The 15,363-nt window shown below is 42.0% G+C and overlaps 1 protein-coding gene and 1 long non-coding RNA gene across 2 annotated transcripts; one reads left to right on the forward strand and one right to left on the reverse strand.

Moving 5' to 3' along the window:
* Window positions 1-2,154: 2,154 nt before the first annotated feature.
* six3a (SIX homeobox 3a) lies at window positions 2,155-6,355 on the reverse strand. The gene is made up of 2 exons (XM_074645496.1): window positions 5,520-6,355; window positions 2,155-3,702 (listed from the first exon to the last, which is right to left on the reverse strand). Exons 1-2 carry the CDS (start codon window positions 6,209-6,211, stop codon window positions 3,510-3,512), a joined length of 885 nt encoding a protein of 294 aa, XP_074501597.1. The 5' UTR covers window positions 6,212-6,355; the 3' UTR covers window positions 2,155-3,509.
* A 322-nt stretch (window positions 6,356-6,677) lies between these two features.
* LOC141773632 (uncharacterized) lies at window positions 6,678-14,008 on the forward strand. The gene is made up of 3 exons (XR_012595167.1): window positions 6,678-9,431; window positions 9,688-11,277; window positions 11,328-14,008. It is a non-coding gene; the product is annotated as an uncharacterized LOC141773632 (long non-coding RNA).
* Window positions 14,009-15,363: the final 1,355 nt, after the last annotated feature.

Genomic DNA, 15,363 nt, shown 5'->3' on the forward strand with positions numbered 1-15,363 from the left:
ATCATACCTGTTTACATGCGTCTCATTTATATGCTTCAACATGGACAATAACTGTGACATTTATTTAGCTTTGTTGCGTCTCTGGTGTCATATCCGAGCGTCTTAATTTCATATCATATTTCTTAAACATAGTTTGCTGTTGCATTTACGCATATTCATTATAAATATACTATTTGTGTTGATTAAGTAGGAGCGCAACGGACCCATGAAAGGGTTTCAAAGGCGACTGCAAAGTTTCCATCCTTAGCTCACACATTATTTCAAACAAACACATCGCTTTTATAATTTTTTTCTCAAGTAAATTGAGTTTATATCTGCATATTTACACTGAGCCTTTTGGGATAATGAACGTAGCGGTTGCGCAAATGAAGCCCATTCATCGCTTGTTTTGTATTCATGACTCCCCTATCTGTGGCTCCATCTCTCAGATAGAGCTCTAATCCTCGTGTCCTCCTTTGCCGATAAAAATGCTCTTCAGTTTACGATTAATTTAATCTCAATCAGAGCCGGGACTTGTCGCTGCCAATAAAACTTGTGGAGTGCGTGAATGGAGAGGTGGTGGTGGTGGGGATGTGTGTGTGATAAGGGCTCTGGTGCCATGGCCCCTCGGTGCTCTCGATAGGGCCTATCTGTCTCTGGCAGGCCGATTTAAGACCCGGAATGGGTTTAAAATATGATCCAGATTTACCTCATCTCGCACCGCCAATGAGAGCGGTGCGGGAGCTGGTTTGTTTGTTTGAGCCGGACAGGGAGCTGAGCTCTGCGTCTGTCTGCGGTATGGCCTCGGTTAGTTCACCATCACAGGCCCACTGAGTCGTAGGGCTGCAGCTTTTCACACACTTGTTTTTGTGTTTTGATTGGTGTCCGTCTGAGGGAGATTTACGCATGCAGACAGCTTAATGCGCACATTTCATCCAGTGGAGACTGATAACATTATGGAGGCAAAACATAATCCATAGTCAGATCTAAAGCATCTTACACACTGTACACTATTTATAACAATTTCAACTTTTGTGTAACCAAATCTGAGATGTCACTTTACAACAATTAAACAACTGAACTGTTGTTAAGAACTGATTCATGTTACGGTTGTTTTGCTTCTTTACGCAGCCGTACACAGCCTGCACCGTTAAGAACTGGTAGCCGTTAGATCAACAAATGAGTCTGATTACAGGCACGCTTTTGTATGAAGTTTCCTGGTCTCTATTCTAAATATTAAATCCCCCATTTAGCCTCTTTTGCGTGCGCATTTATTCACACACCGTCCATCGTATATTTTATATTCAAGCTTTCAGACTTTTGCGCAAAAATGCCAAACATCCTGTAAAATATCTAAACATCCTGTTCATCCAGAAGGCCTACAGGACCTGTGTTACACTTGTTGGAGAGTTACAGTTGTGTTATTATAATGAAATGTGAAGTAGAGATGTGTCCTGGTGACAGAGAGGCAGGTTTACACTGTTTATGTCGTCGCGGTAGCTTTTTTTGTTGTTGTTGCCAGTCTCCACTTTGTAAAAGCCTTGCGCGGTGTCCCTGAGCCAAACAGCCGCCTCTGTCCTACTTTCTGTTGCTAAAGACACGACTGCAACACTCACAAGCACTCGACGCGTATCACAGAGCTGCCTGCAGTTCATACAGCGTCGTATTTACACGGTGGGGAAATCCTCAGCGCTGCTTCTAGGAAGCACAAATCTCCGAGCAAGTGTTTCCATCCATCCAAGCATCCAACCAAAACTATAGTTCCTGCAACAGTGTCCTATAGCAAAATGTGCCCCACAGTCTGCAGCATAATTGGTTGGGGATTTAGATGGAAAGGGACTGCAGGAGAGAAAGCTTTTTTTTTTGGAGGGGGAAATGGTTGTCGTCCGGGGAAGAAAAGCTCTTTTCAGCGGGCCACAATGGGAGATTGGGCCATGGGAGGAGTCCCATCGTGATTAGCCCATTTAATGGCGCGTTTACTTAATTTCTGTATTCACTAGCAACGGTAAACAAAAGGGGGAAATAGCACTCACATTTTTAAGTGCTGCATGACGTTTGCCAGAATTTGTGTAGCATACAGAGGCAGTCATACAGTAAAAGGCGCTTTTTTACCTATACAGCACATGGGGTGTGATGATGGATTAAGAAAAGGGGGAAAGTATGACTTCTGGGAAATAGAATCTAAAACAATTTTAATTACAGCGTTTCGTCAGTTTTACACCAATATGATGTTCCGGGAAACTCATTTTAGGTGAGTTCAGCCCGCTGAACCTCATAAGCCATGATGAGCATTAATGCCTTCCACAATCCAATAATGAGCCAATATGAACATGTGTTTAGCCACTTCTCAATGTCCTTATCCGTAATCGGATGGAGAGACAGACATCATGCACAGAGGTATAGCAAATTGAATACTGTATTTGATTTAGAAATGTATGGTACATTAACATAATAACCACGCAAGGAAGAAACATTGAATAGGCTAATGAAAATAAGCGCTTAGAGCGACCCTGGGGCGGCGGACAGGAGAGGAGAGAAGAGGGGGGGCAGAGTCGGAATAAATGGAGTAATAACAAGCAATTTTCATATTTTTGTTTTCTTTGCATAAATGTGATGGCATTATCAACCCCCCCCCCCCCCCCCCCCCCCCCCCAAACCCAACCAAAAACCAACAAAAACGCCTAGAGCACTTGAGTTGTAAGTTTTGACAAATATTTTATGTAGGAACACCAAGTCAAGAAAAGTGAGGGAGGGATAGAAAAGAGGATGAGACGGGGAGAGCAATAATTATGTACAAGCATATTTCTACACGTATATTACAGACCGGGAGAATGATCGCATTATTTGAGATATACATAATTCAATATAAAATTTTGAAAATAAAAATCTGATACAGTCATAAACGATTCCGTTCGACATTTTTTTTTGACCATGTAACCCCACACAGGCAGTGACAGAAGTGTATTTTAAAAAAGGTGCTTACGACTTAAAATGATTGTCTGATGAACACAAAGTAAAAACAGGATTGCATCTTGTCTGCGTGGCGGCTGCTTCGCCGTCATCATCATCATCATCATCATCATCACCATCATCATCATCAGCACTTGGACTAAAAACGGAGATGAGGACAAAAATAAAAAATAAAAAGACGATCTGTTTTTATTCCCTCTGATCGATGTTTCCTGATGGAGAATCTTGCACTCAGGTTATTCTCCCTGATTACAAAATAAAAAATAAAAAGACATCATGCAAGTAGTCTAGTAGTCGTGGTGGTGGTGGTGGTGGTGTTGGTGGTGGTGTGGGGGTATGAAGAGGAGGGGGAGGCGTGGGTCCTTTGAAAGCGCTTTATAATAAAAAAAAAAAAAACGACGTGCTTTTATCTCTTTTTATTTTAATATTTATATCAATCGGTCCTTTTTTCATCCGCGATATTTCATAAGTCTTTTTTTCCTTCCTCTCAGGTCCATTTTCCCTGTAAATATTTCTCTTTTTGTTTGTTTTTGTGTGTTGTGTTTTTCTCTCTCTGCGTATCATACATCGCACTCCGAGTCGCTGGATGTGACGGACAGGATGGACGTCCCAGTATCAACTCTCTCTGTCATACTGGAAACGCTGGTGGTCGGACTGGCCGCGGTTGAAGGCGACTCGGCCGAGCTGTGAGGGGTGAGGCCGGCCTCTGACAGGGACCTCATACCGCTCGGTCCTATTGCTTGGTGTTGGAGCCTGGAGAAGAAAAGAAGCGGAGGAGGGGAGGGAGAAAAGAAGGGGGAAAAATGAGAGAAATGGCAATTAGACCTGAGAATGTCCCCCTTTCCCCTCCTCCTCCTCCTGCAAAATAGGGGTTCAAACTCGCCTTTCTTTCCCCCTGCCGGCCCCAGCCATGCATGCATGCTTTTATCAAATAGCCAGCTTTCAGGGGACAAAACACAGCACTATTAGACTACCAAATGTTGGAAGAAATGTGATGGATTTTTTTTCTACAAAAGTAGGCATGATCAACGCGCAAGTCAGCAATGTGGGGTTTAAATTACGCGTCGTATCACTGCAGAAAAAAAACAAGCTTTTAATCCAACTTTTATAAAAATCAGTTCCTTCTTTACATCAATAGATATTTTTATTCTGCTTTTAGTTACCTTCAGCATTAGCTCTACATTTAGTATTTTTCTTCAGCGCTGCCTCAGTTTGATTCATCTTATAAAGCCTCTGCCGTTTCACAACCAAATTATTATTATTTGTTCAACAAAATATAGGCCTGGCTCCAAAACGCAAAATGTGGTGAGGCTTTTGACACAGATGTATTTCAGTCAGATGGAAGTGTATGAATGAGTGACGTCGAGATCCAGGTTACTCCAATCATCCTAAATGTTTCTCTCCAATCCACTCACGATAATAACTCCATCACGGCGGGATAAATATCAGCCTGGAAATATATCTCTTCATTTAGCAAAAAAGATTAGAATAGTGTTCATATGGCTTAGTGCTCTCCGAGGTATTTTCTAATCAATTATAGCATTTCAATGGAGTGATACCACGCTTAATGCTATGAATACAGCCTATGTGTGCTTTTTAATATGCATGCTCATTTTAGTCAAGCAATATCACTAATATCTCTATTATCCTTTGAGATCATCTTTTTCCAACAATGCTGCATAAAATGTGGTGATAAAATGATAAATAGTGCATGATAAATGTAGCTACTATACGCTGTGTAGCTTCAATAAATCATTAAATAGCTTTGGTAGAAAACACAATAATATTTAAAATTATTTGCAAAACATGACAATTTCAAATGTATTTAAATATATAGAAAGACTTCATGTAACTTTTGGCTAAATAAATATTAATATTTATCCAGTCCTGTTAATGTTACACCGTTTACTTTTACTGATTAAAAATAATTAATATTGTTGTTTACACTGGTATCATCTAAATGATGATTATACTATAAATAAGTGAAGTGCAGTAATGTTTATATGTATATACCGTATAACATTTTTGTTATTTATTACAATACTTCCACTCTTACGGAATACATAAACAAGCTGTTTCTATTTAAAACCACTGCGCAAGAATCAGTTTAACAGCTGTTTGTGATTATATTATTATTATTATTATTTTATTATTAAGAGCTATTTGAAGACCAAACTTGATTTTTAACATTAATAGTGTTTTTGATAATTTGATAATTCTGTTGAAAATACCAGCAAAGTTCAATTAAATATCTGCCGGAAACATTTTTAGACGCTCCTCTAAAGGAAAAATAAAACATCTTGTATTTTCAAAAGTCAGTTTTATATATTTCCAGCAGCATAAACAGTGTTTTGGATGTTCATCCTGATTTCTCTTCATAACAAACATGTCGCCTGCTCCCTCCCCCATGCAGACAGACACAGTCCTCTCCACAGACTCTCTCTGTCCGTAAACACAACTACTGCTTTTAATGTTCCATCTGCATCTTGTTCTTTTGAATTTACGCATTTTAAACAAACTTTTGTACATTGTTGCGTTTTGACAGCGAGGAAACAAAAAGCACCACCAACCTGTTTTTGGCCGCCGCGGCTCTGTCTCGTTGCCTCCGGTTTTTAAACCAGTTCCCGACCTGTGTAGGAGTGAGTCCAGTGGCTTGAGCCAGTTCCCTTTTCTTGCTGGGGTTCGGATAGGGGTCCTGAAGGTACCACTCCCTCAGCAGGCTCCGTGTCCTCTCTTTGAAACAGTGCGTCTTCTGCTCGCCGTCCCAGATGGTCCGAGGCAGCGGAAACTTCTTCCGTACCCGGTACTTATCGACCGGTCCGAGGGGACGGCCGCGGAGCTTCTCGGCCTCCTGGTAGTGCGCTTCCAGCCACATGGCCTGCAGTTTGCCGTGCGAGTCCTTGGTGAACTTGTGGTTCTCCAGGATGTGGTAGAGGTCTCTGAAGTTGCCCGTGTGGAACGCCACCACGGCGCGGGCGCGCAGGATGGACTCGTGCTTGTTGATCTGCTCGCACGCTCCCGGAGCCACCGGCAGCGACCAGAGGAAGCGGCCCAGCCGTTCGATGTCCCCGGTCTCCTCCAGCGTCTCGCAGACGCTCGCCACCTGCTCCGGGGAGAAGTTGAGGGTCGGTAGCTGAAACATGGACAAGTCTTCTGGAGACCTGGTGGCGGGAGCGCTGTTCGCCAGGAGCACGGGGCGATCAGCGAAGTTTGGCAGGAAGAAATGGGAGGGATAAAGCTCTAAGGGGGATCTGAAAACCATGGAAATGACCTGAGAGAGAAAGGAAATTATCGAGAAAAAGGAGAAACCGAAAAAATACGGCCGGTAAAAAAGATTGAATGATTCAATGGCTATCGCCTAATGACACCAGCCTCATAATATCTCCCCCCTAAATCCGCCGTTGAGTGTAGCATTGAAACATTTTGTTTCCCTTTTCTATTGGTCTTCTTGGTGTCGTTGTAGCGTTGTCATGGCAGCCCTGCCAATCACTGTCAAGCGTGCCAATCATTAGCCAGTACGTAGCGCGAGGCTTTCACCACTTGTGCAGCACGCACGGGGGGTTATCAGAGTCTCCGATCTCCACAGCAACCCTCCCACCGCACCGCGCGCATCACGCACAAGCCAATGCTCGCATATCTGCTGAATGGAATGAGCAATTAGAGGGTGGAATATTGTTGCGATCTTAACGAGGCTCGTTAAAGCTAAAGAAGATATGTAGACTGGAGATGTTTAGCAGAGCCGGGGAGGGAGGGAGGGAGGGAGGCAGAGAGAGGGAGCTTTAAAAGGGGGACAAATGGACAACCAATGACTGAGACTCCGGAATACACCTTTTGAATTGAAGCGAGTCAATTTGCACATAATTTTCGTACAGTTTTTCCTGTAGTAGCTACTTTTTATCTTTTTTTTTTTTATCAGTCCATTCATTTTTGTGCGAGGGAGAGGGAGGCGTTAGGGTCCTCTACGCCTTTTCCTTTTCATATATGTTATCACTTTCCACTTTCTTTTTTTCCCCTAAGAGATCAAATTATGACACACTCCTATAATCGTTTGGCTTTTATCCTGGATCCGTCGACGACTTTTTTTTTTCAAAAAAAAAAAAAATGCATGTTCGCAATTTGATGTCATGGTTTGACTTTACCCTGGTGTGTGTGGTCACTGGGTGCTGGTCCGGGTGTAGTGGGTCCAGGGCTGCAGTGTGCCGCCGCTCCCCCTCCTGCTGTCCCCGGCCTGGCCTTCAGGACGCCGGGCTCAGCCCTGGCCCCCTGCCCGCTGCCTCCTCTCCAACCAACACTATTATTGTTCCAAATGAATATCGATGCGCGGCGTTGTGTTGATTAAACAAAGATCATGGCGTTCCAGCTCGAAAAACTAATTTGCCAATGGCATCACCCTTTTAATGCCACCAGTTTATCACGGTTTTTTGGTGATAGCCCAGCCCTCTAATTAATACCATTAGTATTGGAATTACAATCAAATGGCAACATGAAAGCTTCTTGGGGACATAAAAGCAGTTTTCATGTATTTGATCTAGTGGGTAAGGACACGATCAATGTCCACATCCAGTCACAGGACTCGGCTTATAGCAGTAGCCGCGGCGGTGTGATTTTCATGTTTATGGCTAAAACGGCTTCATATTTAGACAGGGCTTATAGGGTGTTAAAATAGTGTGAGTTCACTCTAACACGAACAGTGCTCACATTGTGAAAGGGCCGTGTACAAGGCGTAGCATCTAGACTCCGCTTAATCCGCCCTCAATAAAGCTGACATAATGATCCTAAGCCGCCTTTCTACAAAATCATTCAGGAATTCAAAACTTTTCCTTCCCTCTCTCAGATTTGCACATTCTCCGGAGGCTGGCCACACAAACCAGCGACTTCCAGCTCGGAGGGGCAGTGAGTATAGAGACCAGCTCCACATGCATGCGCAGTCCGTGCTACCTGTTTATAGCACCGTTTCACCTTAACTGACATCCATTTAGCAGCTGCAGGTGCGAGCGTTGCAATTACGCACGTTTGCGCGCTTTTACGCATGGGGTGTCTTTGGGGCAAAAGAGGGGTTTTAATTCCTGCATGTGCGGGCGTGCACGCGTGTTGTGCAAGTGTCTAAGTGTGTGTGTGATACAGAGTAGGGGTTGTGATGATCCTGTCTCAGGGTCAGGCGTTTTGTTTTGTGCGCGTGCGTGCGTGTGAGGGGGAGTAGTGTAGTATATATAGGATGAAACCTGTCCACTGCGCTGCTACACCAACCTCACGACAACTAATGCCAAGTGGCACTTGAATTGGTCCCGTTGGAAAGCTCCGTGGACTGGAAGTAAAGGCTGGTATTTTCATGCTGGTGTTAAAACTAACCTCCTAGCCTACAACCCCCCCCCTCCCCTCTCTCTTTCTCTCTCTCACACATACACACACACACACATGCACGACCCCAACATTAAGTTGAGAGAGCAGGCTTAGCAAGCACTACTCCGAATATGCAAAGCCTCCTACCTGACTGGGTTCCTGGTGCACCAATTTAGGTGCTCCCCATTGAAGCCCTGGCTGCAGGTATTATCCAGCATTATGTTCTGGAGGAGCCTTGTTTGGGGGGAGAAGCCCTCGCAGGCAATTCGGAAATCACTCCTAGAAAAGACTAGAGGTGAAATGTAAAACCTGAATGGGGATTGAGGGGGAAAAGCCAGTGCTAATTCACATTCTTTTACATGGCTTTTGTTTACGTTAAGCATGTAATTAACACCCCCCAAACAAGTTTATTCACCTGCCGTAATTGTGTGTTTATCCGAGGGCTTGCTGAATGTTCCGAGCAGCGGGAGACCAGAGCTGTGAATGCGCACCGAGCATTTAGCGTCTTCTCCGTTTACTTACAGCCCAAACCTCCAGACACCACAACACAAACAGCATTCTGCGCTCTAAAACACTGATAAGATGTTGGTCAAGCAGACAGAGACGCCCCCTTCATCCTGTGTCACATTATTCTGTTAATTGGTTACAAATCACTTTGTCAAACTTTGTTTAGAAAACTTTTCCATAAATAAAGTTAGTTTTTAGTTAGTTTTCAGTTTTTGCTGTTAAAGAAAAAAAGCTGCTTTTTATTTGTCTCCAACAGTTCTTGCAGCACGCAACGAATCTTAGTTACTATACTGGTTAATTGTCAATTTTCATTATCAGTCCGTTCCAATAAGGGGAGCAAATAAACAAAGCTGATGTTACGTCATGTGTGGTAGTGAGGGAGAGAGAAGGAGACCGGATGAGAGAAAGAAAGAAAAAGGTGTTGACTGTAAAAGGTAAGAGGGAAAGAGAAAGAAGGCACGAAAGAAAAAGGCTCTTGTTTTATTTCTTGCTCCCTCGTTGACCCCGGTTTGGCAGAGGCTGGCCAAAAGGCAGCACACCCCTCCCTGGCAAACACAGGACACACTCATGTGGCTGCTGCTCCATCCTGGATTCATCTCAACAATACACAGGACGACACTTTGGAGCAACGACGGGTAAAAAAATCACCTTTTACATTTTTGTTATTCCTTTAAACTGAGTTGACTCTTTTTAGTTGTATACGCATGTGCACGAATGCATTTATTTTTTTGCGCATGAGAACTTTTAATTATTATTCACATGCTAGACATTTTATTTTAATGATGTTGGAATTCAACGCTGGTGTTTTGTTTTTTTCACCAAACATATCAGGAATTACCTTTTCTTCTTTTTGCTCTTGCTTTTCTTCTTGCTCTTCTTCGTCTCCTGCAGAGCTGTGAGCTGTGAGGAGGGTCCAGTCCACGGACTGTCACCATTCAGGCTCGGGACTGGACGTGACACTGGTCCTCTGTTATTTCACTGCTCAGTGGGTCCAAGATCAGGATGGAAATCCAACCGCTGCTCCAGTAAGTTAAGCTGACCCATTTCCGTCTATGATGTTGCCACTAATGCTCGACGACTAATTTTATCGGACACTTAAAATTTTATTTTTTTTAAAATCATGAAATGATACAGATCAGCTCATCGGGCATTTTTAGTTTGAAAGAGGAGGTAATTGGCTTTTCCCGTTTTTAATTTGGTGCACCGGACTTGCCGTTTTTATTCACCGAGCACCGGGGAAATCTGTGCCTCTTTGCACAGCAGATGTGTGATGCTGTCGGGACGGGGACAATCTCCTCCGTCCCATTCTGGACATGCCACGGTACGGACACCACACTGGGTCTACACTGTAAGAAGTATCAATCTAAACAAGTCATTTAATGTAGCACCGAATTTTGAAATTATGTTTCTTGTTGAAAAAGTGTGAACCCCTGGCAACGAGATGTGTGATAATTCATTGATTTTTTTCCACTTTTTTCATGACAATTTGGAATCGGTGCAATTTCCTTAATTATTAAGGAGAAATATTAGACACATTGTGTTTTGCTTTCACGTTTTTGCAGAATTATTCTAATGCGTAATTGTGGAATCACCGTTTTACCAGAACTGACAGAATTTCACCGTGTTTGGAGAAAAAGATGATAAAATTAAGATTGGAATGTTTTGATATTTTTTGCAGTGCATTATCTCCTGCTCTCAGATAACCTATGCCCTGCTGCTGGGACAATGTGATTTTATTGTTTCCTTTAAAGGCAAAAATTACGCACGTCATTTTTGCATTTGATTTATTGGATGACCCAAAGCGCAAAACAATTAAGTCGGTTATTGCACTTTACAACTGGACAGAGTTGCCAACTTAACACTTGTAATTACAAGTGCAGTAGGTCACCCTCCGTGTGCGCCTGTAAGAGCGTACACTAAACACAACACAAATTAAAGAAACAGAAAAACGAACAATTTTTGTGACAGTGTTGTCATAATGATCTGTAAATGTCGCGCCAACTTTAATAGCAAAGCTTGTACAAAAGTTTTTAACACCTCTCTCTCTCCCTCTCTCTCTCTCTCTCTCCCTCTCTCCCTCTCTCCTTTCTCTTATTGTTTTTATTGTGTGGTCTCATTAGGGGGACTTCCTGGCAGGTCTGGGAGCTTGTATCGGAGCTGTCCAATCAGTGTATTTACACGGGTTGTTAGCGACAGTTAATGAGGGCTCCTCCCCGGGCCGGTAGAGAAAGGCGCCTCAACATTAAGATTTACCTTGTGTCAACTCGTTACTTCTAATGAACCTCCATGCAAAAGCCTCCTCGGACTCAATGGAGCCGTGCGCCCGGATCTTGTGTGTGAGACCCTGGAAGAGTGGCGCTGCAAGCCGGCCTCCCTCTCACCCCTTTTCTTCCGCTCACTCGGGGAGAGTCGCTTTTTCTCTGCAAGTCCGGGTCCACGATGCATGCATGCGTGCGTGTGTGTGTGTGTGTGTGTGTGTGTGTGTGCGTGTGTGTGTGTGTGTGTGTGTGTGTGTGTGTGTGTGTGTCGAGTGAAGGTGGGTGGTGCATACTCCTTATAAGATTGGCAACCCCTAGGCATCACTTGTGCTGTAAATGAACACACTGTGGCCTCAAGACTATGAAGTGAAATGTGTTGCAACTGACAGCGTTTTTAAACATTGGAGTCACTAAATGTGAGAGGAGAGAGAGAGAGAGAGAGAGAGCATGAGGGTGTTTGTGTTTGCGTGCCCGTCTGATATGTCTTCTATTGTTTGCTGAATGAGGCTTGACATGTCAGCTTATTGCCTCTGCAGAAGTAAGTTCATTTATAATCACCCTCCACCCCCCCCCCCCCACTAGAGCTGAGCTCGGGCTCCGGCCCCTCCGTCCACCCCCCCTCAGTCTGGCCCCCAGTGTGGCTTGTTGAGCCGCATCAGCAACACATCACTGACCCTCAATTCAGGTACAAACTGGAGGAGTTTGGCGGATCCCTGAAGTGGACTCCCCTCTTACTCCTCTAACCCACAGAGACACCACTTAAAAATCAATTAGGCTCGTCTGGTCGCCCCCCGCCCCCCCACACCCCGCCAGTCGTCACTTCCGAAACAGGTGGCTTCCACCAACATTTTTGGGAGGAATTTAAAAGTCAAATCCAACTTCGATGTATTATTTAAGTTGAACTTAAGGTCCAGTTATGAATGGGTGCGTGCACCTTATGGGTTCCTGAATCCATCCCACTTTCTCTCAGCCTTCATGAAGTCATTTGCATATTTTTAGTAGCCTATTATTATAATTTATATGTCAAATGAAATAAAAGCCACCCATTGTGACGGAATATAGGCCACGCCTTGCCTCTTATAAAGTTCTGATTTGGCAAATGAAACGTCTCCCTTTATTCTTTTATTTTGTAATTTGTCTCTTGAACTGACAAACACAATATGTTTGCACACGGCAATGCATTATCCTCGACAGGCCTCCACATATACAGTATGCTGTGTATATCCTATTATACACTAGGCTATGTATATAGTCTAACGGTTTCTAAAGATCATGTTATCACTCATCCACCTCTTTGTTTTTGCCGGTAACTTCATATGAAATGCTCATCTTCTCATCATGTCGTCTGTTTCCCCATCAGTGTAACCGTTGAACCCGGTCGCCTCGCCTGGTCCCCCGTGTTAAAGAGCTGCAGCAACATGAACATGACACGGAGCAGCAGCGCTGGAGGAGGCCGCTGTTCACTCTTCCAGGTAGATGAGTTAATTTGGAGACAGAGGCAGAGACGGAGAAATAAATATAATGGATGCATATTGTGCCTCGAGCTTTACATATGATGCTCACCCTCCAGCCCTCCACCCCCACCTCTCATCACAGCATCCAACTCTTAAAGACTCATCAGTCGCTCACCTGCATGTGTGGGCCTAAAGGTGCGCGCTATGGCCACAGTTACATCAGCACAAGTGTTGACAGAATTTCTCTATGAAAATCGGTGTGTTTGGGACTCGCCTGTCAGGGCTGATTAGATGCAGATAGGAGCCGTGGAGATGGGCCCTTAAGCCCGGTGTCACCGGAGCTAACAGGCCGTAATTACTCCGGTTGACATATCGCTCTCACAGCTCACTAATGTGGGAGAGAAACCACAGACAGACAGACAGACAGACAGCATGCATATATACAGTCCAGGCCGCTCAGGCCACTCAGTCCCTTTTAACCCGGGTTCATATGCTGCTGGGCTGGCCACGTGCTCCACAACACCTGACCTTCTTCCATTTTAACATCTCAGTAGTGAAACAGCCTCTTATTTATTTATCAGCTAGTGATATGGTAGAGAAGATCATAAGGCTCTCTGTGTGAATGGAAACAGCGCGCTGCTGTGAGACACAGACAGAAAATGAATGGTGGAAAAGTACATTTACTCAAGTACTGTACTTCAAAATAGAAATACTTGTACTTCTACTCCACTGCATTTATTTCACAGTTACTACTTTACAGGTGATTATTTGACATACACATACTGTATATGATGATGATATATTATGCAATATTACAGGTTAGACCATTCAACAGTTGTAATATTAGTCTCACCTCGACCAGCTATATTCAAAATGCCCTGTGCATGTTAGATTTAGATTTGATTTGTTTACACATATAAAAAAGGTACAAGTTGATATTACATAAACAACAACAATGTGATGGAGAGATGCAAAACAAACCTCTGAGGAGGTTCATGAGGGCACTCTCTAATGCATATACCTCAATCAATTATATAAAGAGAATAAAATATTGAATTCATTAATATTTCAGTAATATGTTATACATAACAAAACACACTGAAACAGTGACTTTTTATAAATAAAGTACATTTTGCTGATAATACTGTAGTTTATTGTACTTTGAATGCAAGACTGTTCATTGTAATAGAGTATTTTTTACAATGTGGCATAGCTGCTTTTACATAAGTGTCTGAATACTTCTCCCAGCAGGCCAAATATGTCTAAATAGAATAAAGATACCATAAGATATAAACTGTGTTAAAGCAGCACGGAAGTAAACGTTCCCAAGTACTGTACTTAAGTACAATTCTGTGGAACTTGAGTATTTCCATTTTATGCTACTTTATACTTCATCTCCGCAACATTTTAGATGGAAATGTTGTACTTTATAACTCCACTACCTTCATTTGAAAGATTTAGTTACTAGTTACTTTGCAGGTTCAGATTAACTGCAACACGTTTAACAAACAAAATGTATAATATTGTATATATATAATGGTTTAACACTCTGAAATTGACCATTAGGCATAATCAGTAGGTTCGTTTTATTTATGATATACTGATAATGCTTCTGTTCTTCTACTTAAGTAAACCTTTTGTGTGTCGAACATTTATTTGAAAGCTAAAGTTACTACTTTACAGATTATTATTTTTACATACACGTACTGTATATGATGATGATATATTATGCAATATTACAGGTTAAACCATTCAACAGTTGTACGATTAGTCTCACCTCGACAAACTACATTGAAAATGCCCTGTGCATGTTAGATTTTGATTTGATTCGTTTACACATATAAAAAAGATACAAGTAGATATTACATAAACAACAACAACAATCTTGATCAGAGTACTCTCCAGTCAATTATTTAAAGAGAATGAATTATTAAATCCATTAATATTTCAGTAATATGTTATACATAACAAAACACACTGAAAAAGGCCATTCTGTATAATGAGTACATTGAATTTTTATAAATAAGGTAAATTTGGCTGATAATACTTTTATACTTTATTTAACTTTGAATGCATGACTGTTTCTTGTAGTATTTTTACAATGTGGTATAGTTGCTTTTACATAAGTGTCTGAATACTTCTACCTGCAGGCCAAATATAATAAAGATACCATAAGAGAATATAATGCAATTTTATAGATTAAACCATCCAACAGCATATAGAGTAATTGAAATAGACCCACTTCAACCAACTAAAACATAAAGTACTGCTTACATGTTAATGTGTTAATAATAATGGTCCAGTAATATTGTACATATATAATGGTTTAACACTCTGAAATTGACCATTAAGCATAATCAGTAGGCTAGTTTTATTTATGATAATGCTTCTGTTCTTTTACTTAATTAAACTTTTGTATGCCGAACATTTATTTGGCAGTTACAGTTACTACTTGACAGATTATTATTTTACATACACATATTGATGATGATATATGTTGATATATTATGCAATATTACAGGTTAAACCATTCGACAGTTGTAAGTCTCACCTTCACATTAAATATGCCCCTTGCATGTTAATGCATCATAGATAATATTTCAGTGAAATGTTATATATAACAAAACACACTGAAAAGGGCCATAATGAGTACATTGACTTTTTTATAAATGAAGTACATTTTGCTGATAATACTTCATTTAACTTTCACTAACTCTAACATTAGACATAATCAGTATTTTTATTAGTGATACTGATGCTGTTCTTTTACTAAAGCAAACTTTTGTATGCCACACTTTTATACTCGTAACAGAGTATTTTACCCTGTGGCATTACTTGACTCAAGTGAAGGATCC

Source organism: Sebastes fasciatus, chromosome 9 (assembly GCF_043250625.1).
Source record: "Sebastes fasciatus isolate fSebFas1 chromosome 9, fSebFas1.pri, whole genome shotgun sequence".
Lineage (NCBI taxonomy): Eukaryota > Metazoa > Chordata > Actinopteri > Perciformes > Sebastidae > Sebastes > Sebastes fasciatus.